The sequence below is a fragment of the Diaporthe amygdali genome (assembly GCF_026229845.1).
Source record: "Diaporthe amygdali strain CAA958 chromosome Unknown NODE_3_length_2959817_cov_65_330692, whole genome shotgun sequence".
NCBI lineage: Eukaryota > Fungi > Ascomycota > Sordariomycetes > Diaporthales > Diaporthaceae > Diaporthe > Diaporthe amygdali.
This window is the reverse complement of record NW_026517023.1, coordinates 2,715,415-2,739,202: the sequence shown is the minus strand read 5'-3', so window position 1 is coordinate 2,739,202 and position 23,788 is coordinate 2,715,415. Positions and strand designations below refer to the sequence as shown.

The 23,788-nt window shown below is 52.5% G+C and overlaps 9 protein-coding genes across 9 annotated transcripts; 4 read left to right on the top strand and 5 right to left on the bottom strand.

Annotated features, from left to right (window-relative positions):
* Positions 1 to 399: 399 nt before the first annotated feature.
* Positions 400 to 3,208, bottom strand: J7T55_003241 (c6 zinc finger domain-containing protein; the record flags this gene model as incomplete). Its single annotated transcript, XM_053138396.1, has 4 exons — positions 400 to 659; positions 741 to 2,418; positions 2,627 to 3,034; positions 3,104 to 3,208. The coding sequence occupies 4 exons, from the start codon at positions 3,206 to 3,208 to the stop codon at positions 400 to 402; spliced, it is 2,451 nt and encodes an 816-aa protein (XP_052999106.1).
* A 1,128-nt stretch (positions 3,209 to 4,336) lies between these two features.
* Positions 4,337 to 4,680, top strand: J7T55_003240 (uncharacterized protein; the record flags this gene model as incomplete). The annotated part of the gene is made up of 2 exons (XM_053138395.1): positions 4,337 to 4,493; positions 4,634 to 4,680. 2 exons carry the CDS (start codon positions 4,337 to 4,339, stop codon positions 4,678 to 4,680), a joined length of 204 nt encoding a protein of 67 aa, XP_052999105.1.
* Positions 4,681 to 5,545: 865 nt separating this feature from the next.
* On the bottom strand, positions 5,546 to 7,820 carry J7T55_003239 (uncharacterized protein; the record flags this gene model as incomplete). The annotated part of the gene is made up of 6 exons (XM_053138394.1): positions 5,546 to 5,960; positions 6,035 to 6,217; positions 6,284 to 6,674; positions 6,880 to 6,940; positions 7,277 to 7,749; positions 7,817 to 7,820. The coding sequence occupies 6 exons, from the start codon at positions 7,818 to 7,820 to the stop codon at positions 5,546 to 5,548; spliced, it is 1,527 nt and encodes a 508-aa protein (XP_052999104.1).
* Positions 7,821 to 10,864: 3,044 nt separating this feature from the next.
* On the top strand, positions 10,865 to 11,600 carry J7T55_003238 (uncharacterized protein; the record flags this gene model as incomplete). The annotated part of the gene is made up of 5 exons (XM_053138393.1): positions 10,865 to 10,925; positions 10,982 to 10,988; positions 11,166 to 11,294; positions 11,428 to 11,440; positions 11,517 to 11,600. The coding sequence occupies 5 exons, from the start codon at positions 10,865 to 10,867 to the stop codon at positions 11,598 to 11,600; spliced, it is 294 nt and encodes a 97-aa protein (XP_052999103.1).
* A 751-nt stretch (positions 11,601 to 12,351) lies between these two features.
* J7T55_003237 (carbonic anhydrase) lies at positions 12,352 to 13,276 on the top strand (the record flags this gene model as incomplete). The annotated part of the gene is made up of 3 exons (XM_053138392.1): positions 12,352 to 12,475; positions 12,556 to 13,074; positions 13,170 to 13,276. The coding sequence occupies 3 exons, from the start codon at positions 12,352 to 12,354 to the stop codon at positions 13,274 to 13,276; spliced, it is 750 nt and encodes a 249-aa protein (XP_052999102.1).
* Positions 13,277 to 14,347: 1,071 nt separating this feature from the next.
* Positions 14,348 to 15,070, bottom strand: J7T55_003236 (uncharacterized protein; the record flags this gene model as incomplete). The annotated part of the gene is made up of 2 exons (XM_053138391.1): positions 14,348 to 14,716; positions 14,801 to 15,070. The coding sequence occupies 2 exons, from the start codon at positions 15,068 to 15,070 to the stop codon at positions 14,348 to 14,350; spliced, it is 639 nt and encodes a 212-aa protein (XP_052999101.1).
* A 1,888-nt stretch (positions 15,071 to 16,958) lies between these two features.
* J7T55_003235 (oxidoreductase) lies at positions 16,959 to 18,431 on the top strand (the record flags this gene model as incomplete). The annotated part of the gene is made up of 2 exons (XM_053138390.1): positions 16,959 to 17,157; positions 17,356 to 18,431. The coding sequence occupies 2 exons, from the start codon at positions 16,959 to 16,961 to the stop codon at positions 18,429 to 18,431; spliced, it is 1,275 nt and encodes a 424-aa protein (XP_052999100.1).
* A 218-nt stretch (positions 18,432 to 18,649) lies between these two features.
* Positions 18,650 to 19,987, bottom strand: J7T55_003234 (aerobactin siderophore biosynthesis protein iucB; the record flags this gene model as incomplete). Its single annotated transcript, XM_053138389.1, has 1 exon — positions 18,650 to 19,987. One exon carries the CDS (start codon positions 19,985 to 19,987, stop codon positions 18,650 to 18,652), a length of 1,338 nt encoding a protein of 445 aa, XP_052999099.1.
* Positions 19,988 to 21,052: 1,065 nt separating this feature from the next.
* J7T55_003233 (long-chain-fatty-acid-CoA ligase) lies at positions 21,053 to 22,890 on the bottom strand (the record flags this gene model as incomplete). The annotated part of the gene is made up of 2 exons (XM_053138388.1): positions 21,053 to 21,411; positions 21,546 to 22,890. The coding sequence occupies 2 exons, from the start codon at positions 22,888 to 22,890 to the stop codon at positions 21,053 to 21,055; spliced, it is 1,704 nt and encodes a 567-aa protein (XP_052999098.1).
* Positions 22,891 to 23,788: the final 898 nt, after the last annotated feature.

The window sequence follows — 23,788 nt, the reverse complement described above, 5'->3', positions numbered from 1 at the left end:
GTAACTCTGGTGTCATCCTCGGTCCAACTTAGCACCCCCTCGGGAACCCCTGTCTCATCAGCATCGACATGGTCCTCAGGACGGGATCCTCGGTGGTAGGTCCCTTCAACTTTGAGGTATCCATTTTGAACTTGGGAATTGTAGATGGGAATTTGGGCAAGAAGTCGCTCTCTATTGATCAAAATTTCCAACAGTATTGGCCGTGCCTTCATGTTGGACTGTGGAAGAATCCCCAGAGATCGTAGCCTGGAGTAGTGTGTCAATCGCGCCAGAAGATCTTAGTCGACTCTGCTGAAGATAAGTCGCATGAGACCCATCGACATTCTCGTGTTGTCTCGAGGTCTGAATAGGAAACCCTTGGAATCCACTAGTTCCGGGTACTGGGTCCTGGCGTGCTGCCTAAGCGCCCATTTCCGGAACGAAGGAATAGTTGAAGTCCATGAGTCCGTCTAGCATCCAGTGCTGCGGATCGAAGAAGTCGTAGTTCGTCGGCTCATAATTCGAACCACCGAGGCCGCCCTGGCCACTACCGAAGCCAGAGCCACCACTAGGTGTCAGAGCCCCGTTGGAAGCCGCCAGGAGACTCGCTGGCAGCCCATGTGCTGTACTCAAGGGGGGGTCTAGATGCGTGGATGATGCCGAAGAGTGCTCTGCGGAATCTGGATTCGTGGGATGTTTCAGCGCTGCGTGCTCTCCGTCAGCAACGGATGCCGGAGGGCAGGCGAGGGGACTTTACTTACAGTCGAGATTTCCTCGGCCACGAGCTTGGTATTCTTCCCTCCAGTGCCATATTGAGTCATAGACAAGACTCATGCTGTGCCTGCAGCGCACTTGCAGCTGCAAACTGTCGTCAATCTCATGCACCGAGTCCTCATCGTGGTAGGATTTGCTTCGCTTCTCAGCGCGGGCTCCGTTCCAGATCTGGACCATGAGCTCGGCCAGCCGCCAGTTGAGGTCGTTCTGAACAACGCTGGTTGATCGAATGGCTGTGATTGTTCGGTGGAACAGTATGCGGCCGCGTTCATAGTCTACAGATTTGGCAAAAAAGGACCGGAGTAGCTTCAGCAGGGCGAATCCCGCGGCGACCAGCATCTGCTGAATGTAATTCGTGGCGTACCGTAGCAGCTCGCTTTCGCCATGATGATCAAGTGGGGAGGTTGGTTTGCTGTCCAGGGCATAGTCCAGGAAACTGCAGCTTGCCCTCCAGAGTCCCATGAGATCATCCATGTACCCAGGTGTGTTGTGAGAATCGAAGAAGCCAGCCAATCGAAGGTGGAGACCGGCGGCTCTAAGGTGAAGGTTCACAACCCGCGACAAGTTGCGAGATAGAATCGAGGCCTGCAGCTCCCCGAATTCGCGACGGTACACACGCATCAACATGGCTCTGTGCTCGTCACCAGCGACGCCTCGCGGATCACTGGCATTGCTGTACATCTCCTTGGAGACCTTGTCACAGAAGCGTTCGATTTGTAAACGAGCCTCTAGGTCTGGGGACAGTTGAAATGGGCCAGATTCACCAGGCCTGATGGCTAGCGTCCAGTCATACAGACTCGATGCAGGTTGACCGTAGCCCGTTCCAATGGACTGAGCAACGATGTTGGTGACAGCCCATGTCATCACACGGTCATGCAGCTGTTCGTTGTCCAGGTCTATGATGACACGCGAAAAGTCGTTGATGTGATGAGGTCTGTGGAGGCCAATGAGTGTGGCAACCTTCATCATGACACCGCACAGAATCTGCGTTGGGTCTGAGGAGGAGGTGCTCGTTGGAAGCGGCCATGTGCACAAAAGACATAGCGCTTTGACGACATGGTGGCTACTAGGGACATCCCCAATCGTCTGCCATAGCAGATTCGTCAAAGGACCGGAGAGATTCCCGAGTAGAGACGGGTCGGGGTGGTATCGACGCGCGGCAACTGAGATTATGACCCAGTAAAGCAATGGGTGCTGGGCGTAGTACTGGTCGGGAGACTGAGCTGGGTTGAGGAAGGGGAGAAATTGGTCGTAGTGGGCGAAGTATTCGGTGAACAGCTGAGACTCGGCTTCCTCAGTCAAGCGGACTTCGTCGAGTTCCCGACATATGCGAGGCACATTGTAGGAGCCGCCGCGCTTGAGATGCAACAGAGACGAGACAGCCTCGTCCGAACCCATGAGTGAAGGATGCCTGGTGTGGGAATAGACGCTGGCGACAACGGGAGACTGAAGCTGGGACTCCATGGGGTCGTCCTCGTCTGGAATATAACCTTGCGACCTTGCCTTCGCGACATTGCGACGCAGTTTCTCTATTTCCTTTTCCATCTCGGCATGCTTACTGCGCTTGCCGACACGCTTGAAGTTGGATTCGATCTTGCAGTCGAGTTTCAGACGGACGCATCTGGAGCAGCTCGTGAAGGGGTCTTGGACAACATCGCATCGCAGCTATTGCCGAGAAATATCAAAGCCGTTGGTCAGCAATTTGTGGTACACTATGCTACGTTTGGGCCGCTATGGTTGGGATTGACGTTGGGTGCACTGCTGATGAGGAGGAGGAGGGCGGAAAGGATTGGGGATCGTGGTAATTGATTGATTGATAGACTTGTGTATATGGGCAAGAAGAATGAGTACTGTGACTCAGGCTCAGACTCACCTTCTGTTGGCGACATTCATTGCAAGCCCTCTTGACGCCGGGCTGTCTCTTCTTCTCGTGGTGGTCTCCAGCGAGGTCATCGTCTCCGTCAGCACTTCCGGGGCTGCTGCCAATCATGCCCACGGAGCTCCTCTTGCGCTTTGCAGCGCCATTGGCACCGATGCCAGAGGCGTGGGACAGGCCATGGCTCCGGGCAGAGACGGGGCTGGTCGGGCTCATGGAGGAGGCGGGACCCCCGTTGCCATGTTGTCCATGGCCGTGGAGAGCTTGGGCCTGGGCTGCCGAGCTTGCGGCGCCGGCTCCGGTGGCTGCAGAGCCGTCCATGCACTCACTGCACGGTGGCGGCGGTGGGAGGCAGGCAAGAGGGGAGGCAGGTCGGGCAGAGGCGACCTCGGGCAGGATGAACGTCTGTTCAATTGGCCTTGGCCGTGCCGTCAGAGTCCGCTACCGCAGCGCAGCACAGCGCAGAGGCGGGACCTTCCAACAGTCCAGCAGGCTGGCGAACGGATCTGGGGGGGAGGTGGCGCCGGTGTCGCGATGGTGGTTGTGACTTGCGTCTGTAGGTGAACCAAGTTGGGTCATGAGCGAGACAATCGAGGACGAGGTCGAGGGCCGGTAGCGGAGGGTGCGGGGTTGGGTTGGTTTAAGAAGGAAGCATTGTTACGGGGAAAGCCCTCTAGCAGAGTCACAGTCAGTTATCAATCAGACTAGGTAGATCGATCAAATGAGAAAGAGTCATAGTGCATTATGCTGCTCAGTCAGTTCCAGTTCCAGGTCCCGCCAGTCTGCAGTCTGCTCTGCTCTGCCAGTCTAGACTAGACTACATCCAGTACATGTACATAGGCCCAGTCCCAGTCGTACATTGCACCTTGCACCTACCTTGCACCTTGTTGCACCTGGTTGCTCCTGCTCTCGTTTGCGCTTGCACCTTCCCACTTTTCCCTGGCCCAAATGTCTCCCCTCTGTCCCATCGCTTCTTCGCTTCAAGGCAAGCGTCAAGCGTCGCCAGGAGGGAAAAAAAATTGAGAAGAGCACCTGCCCGCTTTTCGACTTCTGAATGGCGGGGAATGAGGCGGGAAAGTGGGGAACCACCCTGCCGTGATTGGCTGTGGTGTGTCATTTGTGGGGCTGATAAGCAGCGATAAGATCGGGACCCCTGTCCGTCCGGTAGAAATCTCGCCCTGGGTCCTGAAAAGTGGGAACCCTTGCGTGCTCTGCGTGCCCTGCGTGCCCTCCTGGTCTTCCTCGTCTTTTCTCATTCAGGTAACCGCATGCGCAACTGCTTCATCCAGCTTCACGCAGCTTCCCACAGGTCTGCCTCAGATTGTCTCGACCAATTATTTGCATGTGTTACTGCAACCCTAAAAGCTTACGAAGTCGCGAGGGAGAATTGGTTGTTGATTCGCGCATGCATGGCGGAGAAAGATAGATGTACGTGAGACATCCACTACACCTTGGGCCGGCGCATTACCGAGCAAGCCTCTTTCCAAGGCCTGCCAGGTTCCACCTCTCGTGTTACACATAGTTTGACGCCCACGCACTTGTCATCCAATCTCTGAACCTGGTAGTCTAGACGTAAAGTTTATCCTTCCTGCAGCTTGGCACATGCCACTCGTTATGCCAGCTGCTGAGTATGTGTTCCAATGCTGATTTGATGCTGATGCAGCTTGTCCAGAACAAACCAACCAGGAAACAGAAAACCGATTGACAATGCCCGACACACTAGAGCTGGTTCCCAAACCGCCACTGGTCAAGGGTCCTCTTCAGCCACCATCGGCCCGAGTCAAACCTCCTTCCTACACAGAGAATGTTCGATCCAAGAATGAAGTGACCATCATGAAGCAGGACTGGCAGTCGGACCCATCAAGTGAGCCAACGTAGATTTCCTGTTATCTCATGTTGGTTTTAGCACAATTTTCAACCAACCCACTCAGTCCCCAACGTTGTTCTGACTCCAATGCCGTCCATGGGTAGACAAAGTCTTCAAAACGACAATTTGTTCAACAGCTGTCCCCCAGCCATTCGTCGACCCTCCCAGTAACTTCGGCAGGTAAAGTTCCTGCCCGTGAAGTTCAACCTTCGAACCCAAAGGTTCTCAACCCACATGTAATCTCATGGGAACGACCATGAGCCAGTATGAACAACCTCCGTGATGGATTTGTCTCAGGAGTGTCCAATATATGGGTTACTGCAGAAGAACTATGACCAGAAACAATGGACTCAATGAATGACAGCAAGAAGGAAGAATGTTCCAGTATAATTGGAGAGAGTGAGGCAACAGATGGACCTTCGACTTGCAAAGTCTGGTTTAGCAAAGCCATCGCTTACCAGGGCTCAGGGGCTAACTGGCTCATTATTTGCATGTCCATACTTATTACACTATCCGTGACGAGAATTGTTCTCCTGGTGTGGCATTTGATGTCCCTCCAAGCTGAACAGCAATTAGTTAATTGCACATATACACTTCTCTATGTATCACATCAATACTCAGCTACCCCGCTCCGTCAACTTTATCAGCTGTAAACTTCTGATAGGCAAAAGTGCTACCCAATAGCATTCTGCGACAAAAGTCAACAATTATAGTATGTTGAGGGTTCGCACTGTTTGCTTCTGTTGCCTATTGACCAGCACACAAGATGGAGAAGACATGAGTAGTGCCTAGATAGTTAGGCCTAATTATCCAGCACATTAATTTTTGAAAGAATGTGCTTTACTCTGGCCTGACAATCTATTGATTAAAGATATCAATGTGGAGAGCAGCCTGTTCGGAACGAACAAATCATGCAAGCACTGAGCAAGCCGGTTCATCAAGGTAGCCGTGGTGAGACCATGTTGGTGCGCAAAGAAAGGATGTTTGCAACGGGCGATGCCATGGCATTCAAAGGGCGGGCCACCATAGTTGGTGTCGTAAAACCAGTCCTACTTCCATTCCTGAAGCAAAGTCTCTCCCTCCACCAGTTTCGCGAATCGCACACTGCCTCTCCATACTACATCTCTCTTGACAGGGTCCAGAGCCTCAGTGTTGTACTCACCCTGTTCTGAACCATTGAGAAAAAGACCCTTTGGGTGTTCACTGAGTGGCGGAGGGCCGCAAGCAAGCACAGCGGCTAGAACGTCACGGGCGGATTTCGCAAGGGTGCGAAAGGCGCCGTTCGGCCAGAGCCAAGCCCAGAACACTGTGATCGCGGGGATAACTACCGGGAAAATGACCCACCGCAACACCCAAGAATCGCTGTTGCGAATGATTCCAGTAGGCATCGCGCCGGGGTCTAGAGCAAGGACCGAGATGTTTCTCAGGACCGGGTCTTGGTCCAGACGACCCTGAAGCTCGTGACTGTAATTGTTGTTATATGATCAGTTGTTTGAAAAAAAGCGAATGGGCAGATCCAGTATTGCAGGAACGCTCACATCATCATAACACCGCACAGCTTGGATGCGCCATAGCGTCTATACCCGGCAGCCCAAGATGTTGGGTCATCTTTGGTTGCACTCCAAGAGCCCTTGGCGATGGGCTCGAGGTCATCAGAGATGAAATGTTTAAATTTCTCTTCCGCAAAAGCCCCATTCAGTGAATTATGCATATCTTGTGGACTATTAGAGTGCCCTAGTCAGCTAGCTTATCACAACCTAATCAGTGTGTTGCATATTGTGACTCACTTGTGGGACCAACTGGTTACCCAGAGGATCCTTCCCTTGTCTCGGTCCATGCTCCCGAGGAGCATCAAAGTCAGCAGCCAATGACCGACATAGTTGGTGGCAAAAGTCAAATCAAGCCCGTCCTCAGTCCAGGTCTGCGTCGCAGATTCCTCAACGCCGGCATTGAGGATGATCGCGCGGAGTGGGGGGATCTGGCCAGAAGCAACACGCGAGCTGATATCGGAAGCCACTTCTCGTACGCTGCTGAGCCGCGACAGGTCGAGGGAGATCTTTTCGAAGGAATGATGAGGTACTGCGGCAGAACTGAAGCTGTGTGCCTGCAGAGAAGTATCAAGTGAGGAAGCGTTGGCGGCGTTGCGGGCTGTGTAGATGCCATGGTAGGTTTCGAGCTCTGGCGAAGAAACAAATGTGCGATACAATCGCGCTGCCGAGCCCGCCATTGGCGCCCGTCACGAGAATTGAGCCCTTTGAAGCCATGCGAGAGAAGGTGAACGTGCCCAAATTGTGGAACGAGAAAGACTGACACTAAGGGATATAAGTACAAAAGTGTGTAATGCGCCGCAGAGCTGCAATATTAATAGTCGTATAGTATTCACTAATCGGGTTGACAATTGGCCGCCGGCCGTTGTGCGTAAGCGACTTGAGATCGTCTACCAACTGAGTGTTGGCAGCTAGGAGCATTGTTCGAAATTGATTCTAGGCTCCTCGGTAATTGAACGGCCTACAAAGTCTTGAAATGTGGATGATTCCTGTTGCGCCATCTCCATCACCTTACACCTTAGTCATCCTTCTATGAGTATGCAAGATCTATACCATCAACTCAAGCGGACGTCGCTGCCCTCAGTCCAGCGATGACGCCCGCAAAATCCGCCGCATTAAGTACCCCCGCCGACTTGGTCCACCCCAACTCATAAGGCAGCCTCTCCTCCGCAAAACTAGCATTGATCCAGTCCCTCCTCGCCTCGCTGTCGACCGCACTCCCGCCAAACGCACACAGCACGCCTGCGAGCTGTGTGAAGCTCCCGTCACTGCCGCCTCGGGCTGCGTGAACTGGGGGTTCTCAGCCGCGGCGTCCCTGAGCCTCGCGGCGCGGGCCTCAGCCGCCTGCGAGAATGTCACCCTCGCATCGGGCCAGTGCTGCATGACGCTGTCCCAGATGGTCTGGTTGAACGAGATGTCGTCGCCGAAATACCTGTCGTTGCGGCTCAGGTCGCCGTCGCGGTCCGCGCCAGGGCGGGAGAGGTCGTCCAGGTTGAACGTGTCGCTGTGACCCGTCGTGGAGACTGACAACGCGCCTGCGATAGAGTCTTCCGCGCTTGGCTCGTCGAAATTGAAGGCGGTCATCTGCGCTTCGATGGCAGCACTGGCGGAGATGTTACGCCCGTTGTATGGGACGAAACCGTGATTTGGGAGGGTGTCGAGGCCGGGACAGGGCCCGCGGATGGAGTCTTCGATATCGCTGGGGACTATGAACGCATTGGCACCATCTGTGCTGGTTTCTGAGACTCAAAGACTACTGTCTCACCCTCTCACTCATGAGATGTGATCTTTGTCTGTACAGTATTACTCAAGAGAGTGAGATTACATCTCATGTCCCATGTCCTTCTGGATAGCTTAGTCTGTCTGTAAGCTGAATACACACGCTCTACAGAAAGCTTTAATCTGACGGGTCTGCTTGTCTTATGGTGAGTGTGGTAGTGAATAGGGGGTTAGGGAATAAGGGGTCAGATTACGTCTTTAAATAGGGTGCCCTGGGGCCCTTCTGCCCTCAGAACCACAACCAAGCCCACTTCGAATACAAACAATTGTATATTTGCTAGACCCAGTCTTCCCTGCTATAATTAGTAGCTATAATAACGTTTTAACCAGCGATTAGCGATATTCAAGAAGATGCCTACCTGCTTATATGCCGCTGCTACGCCTGAAAAGTTATAGTAGGGCTAGTAATACTAAATAAATATTATTAACTTTACTGCTACTACTTTTAAATAGTTAAAGTAAGGATAATAATGGAAATTTTATTGATTGCTTGAAAAGTTATAGTAAGGCTAGTAAGTTTAGTAATAAGCAGGATATTTTTATTAATCTAGTCTTAAAGATCACAAACGACAAGGGGGAAACGATTAGGAAAATAAAGCAACGAGGATATTACTATCTTCTCTTTAAGCCCGGCACTTGTGATAGTGAATAGGGGGTTAGTGAATAAGGGGTTAGACTACGTCTTTAAATAGGGTGCCCTGTGGCCCTTCTGCCCTCAGAACCACAACCAAGCCCACTTCAAATACAAACAATCGCATATTTGCCAGACCCAGTCTTCCCTGCCACAGTGAGGGGTGGGTAGGCTGAAGCGATAAAGCTTCTTCTTGACTTGCAGGTTCTCCATGCTACTCCCTTTCTGAACACGACGCTTCGCAATGTGCATAGTCTGCTCAAGCCCAGTGGACGTTTGGTTTTGGAGGAGCTTTCTCCCTGTGGGTCTAATCTTTTCAAGACCGCAGACCTGCAATAAACTGACGATGACCAGATGTGATGTTTGTAAACTACGTCATGGTGAATTTCCATGTCTTGCTTGCTTTCAAGTTCTTTACCCCCCAAAGGCAACACTATTTCTGCTCCTTTGTCCAGCGATACGTTCACTTTCCAGGACACCTAGGTAGATAGACTCACTGCAGTTGTTGTAAAGGGGTTCTTCTCTGATTGGTGGCTTCGTGCAGCCTCGACGCACGTCCGAGGCCCCGCTCTTTTCTTGCTACTGAATATACGCGCAAGTTACACAGCTTTGTAGTTCCTTGGAAGAAATCTCATCCCGGGCACGGAACGGACACAGCGACTCGAGAGCCGTCCTGCATTCTTTGATAAATCTCAACAATTATTTGGGATGTCCATCTAGGTTGAGACGGCTTCTAGGCTTCGATGGGATGGTTGTTTCTAATCTCGGGCTACGGAAGAACGTCTGCTGCTCGAAGTCTTACTTACACTGACTCATACGTAATCACGGTGGACGACATCTCAAACTTGTTGCAGGATTTCGTGCCAATCTACTAGGCCCTAAGTAAACTGATGCGCGTTGCACGCACAAACACGCGGGATTCCGTCTCAAGTCGAGTGTATCAGCTTATGCGCGGCACTTGTCCCTCTCATTGCGGTACCACTGCATATGTTTTCGGGTCTGCCAGATACATACTAGCAATGCCGAAGTAAGGTTCTTTGCGCTATGGCCAGGAAAAAGTCAAGTCAGATAGTGATGCAACTCTTTACAAGCTCGTGGGATCCGTGCACAAAACCTTCACACACGATCTCAGCCCACACTGGCTATCCTTCCGTCTGTTCCGCCCCTCGTATGATTAAAACTCGCAATAAACATAACCTAGCAAAGAAGTGACTTCGCTCGGCATGAAACACTGGGGTCAGAGGAATTATGGCCATTGCTAAATTTCTAATTGACGGTTAAAACTGGAACAAGACTCCGTAAGTGACCTTATTTTTTTTCTTCCAAAGCCATATGCTTGCACGTTTCGTTCGGACAATCTGAAGCACGCGGAGTAAATTATTTGCGAATGGAATGTATTTAAAGAGAATTCGCTTCTAGCTCTCTGAATCCTGGAGGCGAACACAAAGGTCCCCTAAGTATCAAGTAAATCATAGCTATGGCCAGTATATCGAACACGAATTCTCTCTCGTATCCCTTACCCTTAGGAAGGCAAAATCCATTCCCAAAACCGCTCAAGTCCTCGGGCACCCTCGCCAAGTTTTTTGTCGAGGACACCACGCCTGTCGCAGGACGTGAGTTTGCATGTAACATTGTAAATGACGTTTTACATGCCACCAATTCTGATGAGATAATTCGAGATCTTGCTATTGAAAGTTTGTTTTTCCAAACAAGAAAAAAAGTGTTGTGAGATCAGAGCTTAATACATTACCACAGTTTCAACGCGCGGAGTTGTGTTCTTTCGTGCCCAAGATAACCTTACCGACAAATTCCAAAAAGAACTTGTTCATCGTTTGGGGCAGCTTACCGGCAAGCCTGCGGATTCCACTCTCCATATTCATCCTGTGCTAAATACTTCCGAATTTGGTGTTGGGGACCTTGAAATCAACCCCGTTAATTCAATTATACGCAAAACAATCGTTAAACTCACACCGCCGCCTACCAAACGCCGTTCTGATTACCTCTCGCAGTGGCATTCTGATTCTCAGTACGAGCCAGTTCCCCCAGACTACACATGTCTTCGGCTTACACAACTGCCCAAAACCGGCGGCGATACACTTTGGGCATCTGGCTATGAATTATATGATAGGTTCTCTAAGCCGTACCAGAAATTCTTTGAGGGACTAACTGCGTTGTGTATTGGAGACGGGTTTCATAAGTATGCAACTGAGTATCCCGACCTTTGCAGTATTTATGATAAACCTAGGGGAAACCCTGCAAATAAAGGCGTTAGCCTTAGCGCAGTTCACCCTCTTGTTCGCACTAATCCGGTAACGGGCTGGAAGAGCATATTTGCATTCGGGCCCTTTACTTCTAGAATCAATGAGCTAGAGAAACAAGAGTCTGATGAACTGTTAAAGAAATTGGGACAAATGATTATTGAAAATCACGACTTGCAAGTCCGGTTTAAATGGAGGAATGAGAATGATATAGGTCAGTGCATATTGTATGAATTGTATATTGTTTTATGAAGCACTAACTTTGAACAGCGATCTGGTGAGCCTGACATCCCTCTGAACTTCTCAACTGTCCTACACATGCTACTCGCGTGATCCGGCCCCCATATATGTTTATTTACTCTTCTCCTCCTTTTATTCGTGTCTTCCTCGACTCTCATCTCAGTCTTACATCCCTGACTTGATCTGGAGGGCGAATACTGACGGGCAGATGCAGGGACAACCGCTCCATGTTCCACACCGCAACTTATGACTATGACGATGACAAGACGCTTGGCGAACGCGTCGGTATTCGTACCGTTGGTATTGGGGAGGCGCCATACTTTGACCCGGATAGCATATCTAGGTCGGAGGCATTGTTTGGGACCTCAGGTTGATAAGTATTCATACAGAGAGCATGAATCGTTGTGAATACGCTCTATAAACAGGCACAATTCTACAAAAACTTTACATTGACAGACAATATCTGAACTCTACAGCGCTCTCCTTACCGTAAGATCACTCTTACAAAGTGTATTTGAAACGTGGAGTATTGACGTGGCGTTCGTTCCCGTTCCGGGGTCATCAGATGCTGATGCCACTCGAGCTTTTCTATGTACTGTCGCAAGCAACGGTGAAGCTGCGTCTCCTGAACTTGGCCAATTCTGGCTGAATTTTACCAAAAAGAAATGTAGAAAAAGCGTTTTCTATCGTCAGCGCTTCTCATCTGCATACAAAGCGCAACAACAACACAGTGCCTCCTGCTGCATCTCTTGCTTCAGAATGCAAGACATCCATATTTGCAAGGTTTGTTAGTTCCATTTCTTTTATGAAACCGCTTTAAAGAACGGGAATTGAAATTACGCCACCCGAAGAGTATGAACCGAAGTGGCCGTTGCTTGCACCGCCATGTAGCCTTGGCAGATGACCATAACCTTTTCTCTATAATGTCAGGCAAGACTATTACTCTTGATCTTACATACATCACATACCTTCCCCGTGATAAAATCCAACATGCAATTTTCGAGAAAGTCATGTGACTGACCAAGTTCCTACCGCAGGCTTGAAAATGATGAGCCGCTGTAGGCGGGCTGAGCAAGTTCAAATTGTACATTGTACGCAAACGTCAAAATGGACCCGAAAGCGTGTAATGTACATGAGTCCACATTGTATTTCAGACCTAAAGACCCGGTACGGCTCGTATAAATCGTCGCTCTTTAGGAAGCTGGCCGTTTGCATTCATTCCTATGAGCGTTGGACAAAGGCAAGGGGCGCTTCTCAACTCAGCACTGCTGGTCATTCGGACTATTTACACTGAGACACTGCCTGTTTATGGAACAATATTTTCAGTAGGCTCCCACTCCTTATCGCACCAATAATAAATCACAATTCTTGAAGAACTCGACGACTGCCCTCTGTCCATCATGTCAAACAGAGTTAACACCGCGAACCGCCGGGCCATGCTGGCAGCCAATCAAGCATATGCTGCCACGCTTCCAGCGGCGCAAAGGCAGCTCCCGCTGGCCCCCTCGAAAAAGTATCTCATCGGTGCGCTTCTACCAGCCATTTCATCCTCTACCTCTCAGTCTTCTTGACCAATAGCTAATCTTGAATCTTTCCATTTCCAGTTACGTGCATGGACGCCCGCATCGATCCTGCGAAAGCCTTCGGGATCAATCTTGGTGACGCCCATGTCATTCGCAATGCTGGGGGCAGTGCGAAGGCTGCTCTTCGTGACATCATCATTTCTACGCATTTCTTGGGCGTGGAAGAGGTGTTCATCATCAAGCACAAAGATTGCGGCATGAAGCTCCTGAACTCGACCGGCAAGCCGGTCATTCAACAGTTGTATCCCGATCATATCGTATGCCCGGGTGCCTCCTCGATCGTGGACATGCCATTCCACGAATTTGCGTGTCCGTACGCTGCCGTCCGCGCAGACTGGTGGTTTGTGCAAAACCACCCGGCGATCCGCGCAAATGATGCCTCGAAGCCAGAAAGGAAAATCATTATACACGGCTTTGTCTACGACCCAGCTACTGGAACGCTTGATGACGTGGAGCCTCAAGTCGACCCGTCACAGAATCCGATTCCTGGGTCGCAGCCGAACCCTCCACCAGCTGAGGCTGCCAGCGGGCCCGCGTGTGGTTAGTTGTTCTTGTTCCGACTGCGTCAGCCAAGCCTTTTAACTCGAGCAGGTACACGACCACCAACAACACCGACACGACCATCTCCGCCACAGACAACAACAACACCACCATCTCTTCCGCCACAGACTACGACACCGCCCCCTCCTCCTTCAAAGACACCTCGAACAAGGCGGCGGCGGGAATCGCAACCACTACCTGAAACACGAACACCCGTAACAAGGGCAACCACAAATAGCAATACCGGTTCCAGCACGTCCGGGTCCAGTCGGAACTCTAGGCCTTCAAGAGCTTCGAAGTCCGCGAGAAAAGCCGCGGAAGCACTTGAAGACATGCTTTCATCTCCATTGCCTAGAATTTCTGGATTCCTTTAATAATAATGTGGTTGAAGGACCCTAAGATGATCCAAGAGCGAGGGAGGTTCAGCCATCACTGATTTTCTCCATTGATCTCATGCTGTTGGTGTATTTATTTGTCGTCGCCCGGTTGAATTGTAACTTTTATTCGTCATTTAAACGCTTATGGAAGTGGGGTTTGAACGCGTGGAAAATCCAGGGTGGGCACCAGTTCATCTCAAAGTGCCTGGATATCCTATTTTTGAGAAGGCTCAGTTATCTCATTGGTTGCGTCTAGATTTCAGTCAGGTAGCACCGAAAGTTTTCTATGTACCACAACAGATTGACTCTTTCATGAGATGATATTCGTTAACCTTGGAACTTGTGCGCTCATCATATGGTGCGATGAATAGCGACTTGAACCTGCTGCGGCCGACGCTACGTAAGGCAGCTGATGCACCACACCACCTACATTACAGCTGGCACGAGTTCCGGTTTCGTATTAGCCGCTTTGAGTGTATTCCTTGTCCAAGATTGAAGAGACCATGTGATTAACGCTTGCTCCCCTCACCATGTCCTTTCTTTTCCTTGCCCCCCCCCCCGCCTCTCTCTTTGCCCCCCCCCTCTCTCTTTGGCCGATACTCTGACCGTATTGAGACCAGAATAGATTATACGAGTGCTGTCGCTTCAATGTGCCGATATACGCTCTTGTGAGTGAACAACGCCAAGCCGGAATCTGAGTCCACAGACATCTAATGTCAATTTGTGATGGATATATAGCAGTTCTATATTTTACATGATAATCTGAGTATAACAACTCCGCTCATCGTACAAACACCAGTGAAAGTGAAGCATATCCATCCTAATTCCAGACGACCGAATGCTTTCGACCCCGCTTGTTCAAAGTATGTGTGGAGTATCGTGACAATGGCATCTGTTCAAAAAGCCAAAACAAGAGCCATGACCGTAAACAACAGCCAAGAAGACATCATATTTATGCGAGGCAAGCCCTCACCCGCGGCACTTGTCGACGTTGAACTCGGCGAAGCCCCCGATGCAGTCCCGCTCGTAGCAGCAGCATCTGGGTTCTCGGCAAACACACCCCCAAAAGGCTCGGAATCAGGTGTGACACTGGTATCTACCAAGGCGGCTGCATCCTTATAATCTTGAAGCTTGGATAGGTCCGGCTCATTGATTACACCCGCCATGCCATGGTCTTTGCAGTGGTTCCCGAAGTCGGCGCCGTTCTGCGAGCAGTAGTATACGATCGGGTTCGTGTCGTTCACGGTGACGCGGAAGACTGTGGACTGCAGAGTGGTGATGAGGGTTGGATGTCAACCGTTGTTCTTCAATCTCAAGTCGGAGGCAGCAGGTAGGCAAATTGCACTCACATTTTCTATGTTGGAGTCGTCTTCTACGAAGAAGCCTGAGTAAAAGCCTCCGGTGGCAGCTGGCTCGCATGGTCTGTCGTAGTCGCCCATGACTATGCTTCGGTTATGGGCCTTGAAGTGGAATTCGAGAATATCTCCTACATCGGCGGTGGTGTTGGTTGGATCAAAGAATGGCGCATCGGCGGTGGATCTAATGACGACGGTTTTGGCCGTGGTGAGGGATGGACTTGCCACAGCCATCAGGACGAGTAAACACGAAACGAACTGCATGTTGATACAAAAACAGGAAAGTAAATAAAGTATTTCGTAAGCCTGAATGTGAAAACCACGGAGCTATGGACAGCGAGATGCGTACTGTAGGACCTGGATGACCTTTTAACATTGCTCGATATCGCGTAGCGCAGCTTACGAGGCATGTTGAATATAAACATAGACGGGCGCAAAAGCCAGTCGGTTTGAGGCACGGGTAGCTCCATCGAATGGCATCACTCATTTGTGCCTTCGACCAAAAACTGACCTCTGTAGACGGATCCACTCGTTTCCAAAAGCTGACCTGCTGGTGATACAGTGCCGGAAGTTAAGGACGAATGGCTTGGCACTACTGTTGAGCGACCAACGAGAAGCTGAGCTCCTGCGTTAGTCGCTACAGCGTAATGTATAATGACCGAGACTATGCATGTCAGCTTATTCGATTGCAAATCCTGTGCGTATTTATATCCCCAAGAGTGCCACAAATAGAGCAGACGAACTCATTGTGCTGCTTCAATGAACTTTTGCAGCCGGGAATGCCACGGAGAATCATTTTTTGCCTTGATGCCTCTCGTTCGCCACTGTGCTTGAGATGACGCTCTCTAGAAGTCTGCCATACACTGTGTCAGGTGATATTGTGGTCCAATCAATAAAAGGTTGCTTACATAAACCAGAAAGCACGCAGGTAAGCTTCTTACGCAGGTTAAACCTTTGTTCGGGGCTCCGGGGCGAAGTGAAATGCACGAGTTGATGGTAGAATAAGGCATTAATTATAGGCTCTGAAGTGCCTTAGTACAGTTGCACATGGTCTATAGCCTCACACAGAAAATAGTGGACGAACTCTAGTGTCATTAATTACAGGGGCTTATAATAACAAGTCTACCTTTATAGGTGTGCGAAGTGCCAGTGTGCGAAGACCGTAAGCAACAATGAACGGTGATGTATGTACGTGTCCCCGCGGCTTCAAGCTGGCAAGGGCCAAGCAAAGCAAGAAACCAAGTCGTAACCAGCTGCTTCTTGGCAGCCATGATTCATACATGGCATCAAGCTTGAGAGAGAAAAAAAAAAGCAAATGTTTTGGTTGTATCGAGTTTACGAATTCAAATGCCAATCGTGCATGACAACAATGGCTGCATCAAGCTTGCAGTGGCCCTTGACGTCTCGTCTGGAACGAGTAGATTGTGTCTGAGTAGTTGCAAGGGATATTTGTGACACAGACAACTTGGTCTAGGTGTATTCACTTACACATCACTTACACATGTAAATTAAATATTGCTGCCTGAAAATGAGGGCCTATGAGCTAATATACGAACACCGACGTGGAATCGGATTGAAAGAGCCGGCCGAATCGGATCTCGCAATGACAAAAGTTTTGTAAGAGCATAGGCAAGTTCCAGTAGAAAAATGGCGCCACTGGACAAAACTGAGTTCCGGGCGGCCTAAGCTCTGGCCCGGACGGAGAAGCGAGATGATCGTTTGGCTATCAGATCAATCTGATAAGATCCTCCGCGGCCTAATATGGGAGCCAAGACATGCAGGATGCAGTGGTACAGGGAGCTCCCCTCATCTGATAAGGATCGCTGTGGAGAAGACTCATTGCATGAGCAGGGGGCGAGGTAGAACTCTCGGTCTTGGTAGCCGAACACTGTCAATCCTCTCCCCACCGGAGCTACTCCCTCAGACAAGACAGACTCGCTTGTCCAGATATGCATAAAACGAGTGTCGCCCTTCACACCACTCTGCTGTCTCCCTCCGGCCTTCGCAATGTGATCCTCGGCAGTCTATTGTCCACAGCACACTGCTCCCCTCCTTTTCCTTTCCGAGTCGCTCCTTTGCATTATAGCCCGCTATCTTGAACGCCAGAACGTCATATACTCACCTTGCTTGACGGTGTAATTCGTATCTCGCCATGGGTTCTCAATTTGATGCCGAGTCGGCTCCTTTCAAAGTCCTCATCCTCGGTGGTTGCTATGGTGGTTTGGCAGCTGCACTCAACCTGGTTGACCTGTCTGAGGGACGTGCCGCGCGAACAGGGAATGGAGTTTTGCCCGGCCACGATGGCAAAATCCCTATCGATATTACAATTGTTGATGAGCGAGATGGTTACTGTATGTTTGAATATCTCACCATATTTGTCCCACTACAATGAGCCCCAGCTCCCTGAGCATTCATTCATCTCATCCAGCCTTCGTTGAGAGATGAGCCAGCCGGTACATATTCAACACATTTCTTGTACAGCCCAAGGAATTCACCACTTGGATCCAGCGATCATCCACTCAGAACTCATACTAATTACCATCCTAAAGACCACCTGATCGGCTCTCCCCTAGCCCTCGCAGACGAAGACTACGCGGCCAAGGCCTGGGTCAAGTACGAAGACATGCCGGCCCTGAAGACGCCCAAGATCACTTTCATCCAGGCCAAAGCCACCAACGTCGACCCATCCAACAAGCGCGCCACCGTCCTCGAGACAGCCACACAAAACCCCAAGGACCTGACCTACGACTACCTCATCGTGGCCACCGGCCTCCGCCGCGCCTGGCCCGTCGTCCCGCAGTCACTGTGGCGCAAGCAGTACCTGCTCGAGGCCGGGGCACATATCAACGCGGTGACCAACTCGCCCGCGGGCGTTGTGGTCGTGGGCGGCGGCGCGGTCGGCATCGAGATGGCCGCCGAGCTCAAGGCCGTGCGGCCCGAGACACGCGTCACGCTCGTGCACTCGCGCGACAAGCTGCTCAGCTCCGAGCCGCTGCCCGACGAGTGCAAGGACAAGGCGCTGGATCTGGTGCGCGAGTCGGGCGTCGAGGTCCTGCTGGGCAAGCGGCTGGCGGGCACCGAGGAGGTGACGCGCGAGGGCGCCGGGGCCGTGACCGAGGTGACCTTCACCGACGGCGAGAAGATGGACGCCAGCGTCGTCATCATGGCCATCAGCAAGGCCGTGCCGTCGACCGAGTTCCTGCCCAAGGAAGCGCTGCAGGAGGAGGGGCTCGTAAAGGCACGGGCCGACCTCCGCTTCCCGGTTGAGGTGCCTAATTCTGATGTCCATTTCGCCATCGGCGACGCCATCAAGTGGTCTGGTATCAAGAGGTGCGGCGGCGCTATGCACATGGGCTTCTTCGCCGCCCACAACATCCACGAGCTCGTCCTGGAGAAGCTTACCGGCGCTGCGCCAAAGTTCCGGGAGCTGGACGAGGTGCCGCCCATGATTGGGCTGGCCGTGGGCAAGAAGGCTATGTCGTACGGCCCGGACCAGGGGGTTTGTGCCGGCGAGGATGTGATGAAGGTGTTCTTCGGAGATGACCTGGGTTGGTCCATCTGCTGGAACTACATGAAGCTTGGCGAGGAACATGGTCTGCCCAAGGGCAGCCTCGTCCAGGGCTGATGAATATCAATAGACTGATGACCGACAGTGGATGTTTGCATGGAAACGGCGTTTATATTGGAGTTCACGTGTAGGGATTACATAGCTTAGAACAAGACACGATCAAATTGTTGATTATTAACATAGACCCAGTCCCAATTACAGTAAATCATGACCTTGTACTCGAGTTAGTCGTATTGTATATACAATGAATCCTCCCATACTCGGGCGCACACGTATCACAGCTTCGGCACCAAGCCAACCGAGGTCCCGCCGACCACCTTCTGCTTCCTCTCCCGCTCGTCCTCGGCCAGCGGGCAGATCTGGAAGAATCGCTCGCGGGAGCAGCGCATCAGGGCGCTTCTCTTGTGAGGTAGATCGACAAACTTGTCAACGCTGAAGCCGTGAACGAGGTCATAGGCCAGCACAGTCGAGTTTGTGAACTTTGGCTCACCGACAACCTGCGTCGTGCGCGGGTCGTCGAGGAACAGGTAATGCATGAGGCTGCTCCACCAGGCGCCGACGCGGTGGGCACCGCGGTAGCGCACGTCGCCGACGAGGCTGTGGCGGCCGCGGTCGAAGTCGCGGCTGGGGTAGTAGGCGCCGAGCTTGTCCTCGCGCGCCCAGTAGATCTCGAAGTAGGCGAACGGCACGCCGTCGAAGAACGCCAGCACCGCCAGCTGGTGCGGGTCCTCGTGCATGCGCCGCAGGTACTCGCGGTGCTGGTCCAGCGTGCCCGTCTCGTTCCACCCCTGGCTGACGCGCGGGTCGTTCTGCCACGTGTGGAAGAGCCCCACGTGCGCCGCGTCCGTGTGGTCCAGCGACACCATGCTGAAGTTCTCGCGCAGGTGCGGCACCCACCGCGAGTAGATGACGCTCCCCGGCCGCGGCTTGGGCGCCCGCCGCGGGTGCCATACCTGCGTCGCGCCTGCGTCCGAGGTCATCACGTATGTCAGCGCCGGCACTGCCGCTGAGGCGTACGCCGTCCCGGGCACGTCCGACGGCACCCACGCGCCGCGCGCGCCGAACGGCGAGCCTGCGCCCTGCCAGAAGGATGCGCGTAGCAGCACCAACTCATCGGTTGTCCCGACTTTCTGGCTGTTGTCAGACGGGTGGTTCACAGCCAGCATGGTGGCGCGCAGTTGGTTGGCGAGCGCCTCGTGGCCCTCACCCTCCAGGCTGAGGCGGATGAATTCCTCATCTGGTCGGATTGTGAACAGCACGTAGATAATGAGCCACACCCGGGCCAGTGTCGGCGCGGCATCACCGTCCCAGACGAGGCTGGACGACGGCGACCGTCGTGCGCGCGCCCATGCTGTGTTGTTGGACTGAGGAGGGAGTTGGCTAGACTTGAGGTCCTCGGGCTCGCTGAAGTGAAGAGTCTCGCTGTGAAGGGGTTCTGGGGGGGTCTGGGTCTGGGAGTCGGGCTGCTCAGGTGTGCTCAGCTGGTACAGCTTGGTCGAGGATGATGACGTTGCCTTGCTTGAAGATGTGCTGAAGTATGGAGTGAGATATGGGTGCGGGAGCCGGATCACTGGGTCGGCCGAGGGCCAGTCTGCGAGCGAGAGGCGTGCCATTCTGGACCCGTAGACGATGCCGATCTGAGGTTTTTACGCGTAAAGCAACGACACTAACAGCTGGAAAGTTGGGTGTTGATAAAACAGCTGAAACCGGGCAAGAGGAGGCTGCTAGAAGAGTCTCACCGCATAAGCAGTGCCCTTTTCTTGCCGGAGATGCCTCATGGCCACCCACCGAAAAGGTCCCCGATTGTTGAATACCTACAGCTTGTATGGATGCAACACCCACTTGGTTCCCACCACGCACATGTCTTTGGGCCAGGATCGCGCCTCCGAGCCTACATCAGCTAGAGCCGAGCCGTGTTGGCTTTTCTCTCCATCGGCTCTCCACACACAGCAAAACGACCTCGGGAAGAGGGGGCGGCGATGGAGAGGGGGTCGTCACCCTCGAATGACGTTGTGACCAAGGACGACCTGCTTCTTTCCGTCTAGAAGCAAATACGACGTACTCCCCATCATGCAGGGCTGCCATCCCATCGCACTCGGTGTTAAAAGTCCACACCCAATCACACCTAGTCCAGGGGCACCATGCGTGGGCAACCCCCGATGCGCCATGACCAGGGAGGCTTGCATTAGTCCGGATCTGATAACTTTAGTGGGACGACGGCCCCATCTCTTCGCAGGAAACCTGCGGATCTGATAAAAATTTCATCAAATTAGCGTGCCTCAGCTGCCGATCTCGCTGGGCGTGCGCATGTTCTTTAGCACCGGATTGATCAGATAAAATTTCTTGGTGTGGGTCGCAACGAAAAGCCAAGTTGTTGCAACTGAACCGCCCTCCACTTCAACGTGGCTGAAGAACTGTTGATCCTGTGAGACCCTTGAGATGATCTATAGGGCTGTTGCTGGATCATGTCCGTGATTTGTAGTCAAGAAACACCAGGTCAAGTCGAAAGATGCAGGCCGTCTCGAAATTTGAGGAAGTTTAGGTCTTCGTGTGTATCATCTATCTCTAAGAATGTCTCCTCCCCAAACGCCGAAAGCCATGCCACGTCTAAATCTCAGTGAAACAAAGATAGCCAAGATATACACGGACACAAATAGAAAAAAAAAAGAACGGCAGATCTACAGCTTGGCCTCCTTGCCTACTCGCTTGGAAAGGATCTCCTCGCCCACCTTGGCCAGCTCGAACTTTCGCACCTTGCCGCTACCCGTCAGGGGGACCGTGGCCGGCACGCCGCCCTCGCCCATCCAGAACACATGGGCGGGGGCCTTGTGCTTGCCAAGCCTCTTCGTGACCCAGTCGCGGACCTCGGCCTTGGTGAGGTGCGACTCGGTGCCCTTGTCCGTAGGCTTGCCGTCTAGGAACGCGCCGACGACCTCGCCATAGTGCTCGTCCTTGAGGCCTACGACCACAGCCAGCGAGATGGACGGGTGTGCCATGAGGCGCTCCTCGATCTCGAGAGGGTAGATATTTTCGCCACCTAGAATGTGGTGTTAGCCGTGCTGTAGATCATGCCGAAATGTGCCAGTGATGCCATGTTGCATCGTCGGCTGCGGAGCCGAAACTTGCCTCGAATGATAATGTCCTTGAAGCGCCCAGTGATGCTGCAGTAACCTTCCTCATTAAACACGGCCTCGTCGCCCGTGTGCAGCCAGAGCATGCCGTTCTCGTCGTGCGTCATCACTTCAGCCGTTTTTTCACTGTTGTTCCAATACCCAGCGCACAGCTGGTACCCGCCCATCAGCAGCTCGCCCCTCTCGCCGACAGGGAGGGTGTTGCCGTCGCGATCGACGATCTTGGCATGCGCGTGCGGCATCAGTGTACCCACCGTGCTCAGACGCGTGTGGATCGGGTCGTCTGTGAACGCATTGAAACACGTGGGGCTGGCTTCCGTGAGTCCGTACGAAGACGTGAACTCCGTCATGCCCAGCTTCGACACCAACTGCTCCATCAGGTACCGCGGGACTGGTGCACCCGCGATAATGCCCGTTCGCAGCCTCAGATTGGATGCTTCTAGCGATGCCGCCTCTGGCAGAGCCAGTAGTGTGTCGAACATGGCAGGTACGCCGTGCAGGGCTGTGCATTGTTCCTCTTGGATTGCGCGGATGGTTGCGGGACCGTCAAAGACCTCAGCTGGGTAGACGATCTTCGCGCCATGGGTAATAGCGGCCAGCAGGCCGAGTACGAGGCCGAAACAATGGAACAGCGGCGGCGGGCAACAGAGAACATCGTCGGTAGTGAGGCGCATGCGGTCGCCGATGAATCGGGAGTTGTTGACGATATTATGGTGGGTGAGCATGGCTGCTTTGGGATGGCCTGTTGTGCCGCTCGTGAATTGAAGATTGCAAACGTCATATGTCGAGACCTTGGTTTCCTCTCTGTACATCCAGGCTGGGTCCTGCTTGCTACCTTGCAGAATCATGTCCTCGTATGTCCTGTAGCCCTCGCCGTCTCCCCTCAGAACAACCACCTTTGGCGCGTCGTCTTTGGCTGAAAGTTGTGCGAGCAGCGGCTCGTTATTTGTCCTTCCAATTTTCTTGGTCGTGAAGAATATCTTGCATGCCGTGAACTCGAGCCCGTACATGGCCTCGGAAGGCGTGTATGTATTGTTGAGAATAACGAGGATGGCGCCGATCCTCACCACTGCGAAGAAGATGGCCGCATACTGCTCGCAATTGCCAGCCATGATCGCCACCCGGTCGCCGTGGCGTATCCCTTCGTCGAGGAGGGCCCGCGCGATGAGGCTGGACTGCCGGCGGAGGTCATCGTAGGACCAGCGAGCGCCCGTCCACGGGATACTGATGCAATCTGCTTCTCCATTGTGCTGGCACTGCAGTTCGAGGAGTTCGCCAAGTGTCAAATCGCTCAGGGGAGGGTCGACTGGACCGTGTAGGATCGACGGTGACTGCTGCTTGGCGTTGGGCTCTTCGACGACCGAGGGCAAAATTTGAGCTGCCATCGCAGATTTTGAGAAGAAAGCTTCTTCAAGCTTTCGAAGAATCTCAGCGAGGTCCCGATGATTTCGATCCGTTTTGGCTGATTTTGACGTCGTTTCCTTAAAAGAATCTGTGCCTTAGCCGCGCTTTGCGTTTTCGATGTCTTCAGCGTCACCTTTTCAGCGTTCCGAACACTTGGGCATCTAGTGCTCTGCTCTTCACTATCATGCTGGGGGCTGCTTGGAGACTCGGACCACGGCACCGAGGAAATATGGGTCCCCCATTGCTGTGGAGGCAAGTATAATGGATCCTCTAGAACAAAAATACCGTTCTGTGTCATGTACCACGGAACGAAAAGGGTAAAAGCGTCCCGCTTGCCAAGTCGCAAGACCCAGCTACTATCCAACACCACAGAAGCTAAGGGCTGGCACAATTGCCCCCCTTCTATTGCGCCTGCGAGGGCACAACACACACAAAAGAACAGGACCATCACGCTCCGGGCCACAGGCCAGTCAGCACCGGCCCGTCTAAGCTGCTACATGCAGTTAGCGAGGTGATGCGGAGACATGGGTGACCATGTTGATCCCGGGAGCGCCAAGTGATAGTACGCGTGTGAGAGCACTTAATCAGACGATCTGATAAGATTTGCACATCTTCATCAGTGGATTCGTCGACCCTTGTCCTCCGCCTGATGTGGCATCCTCCCAGGCCGATCTCGGCACGAATTACGATCGTGTCTGCGTGACCCACAAGAACTGGGACGTAATGGGGCCGAGGAGTTAGGTCTCAATTTCGGTCGCTCTGCGGCTACTCAGCCATTACGTAGGCTCCGACAAACACTGGCAATTGTGTGTGAAAGACCGAAAACTCTCGTAACGCCGAGGGCCTGAGAATGTCCGATCGAGACTTTTCAAGCACGAA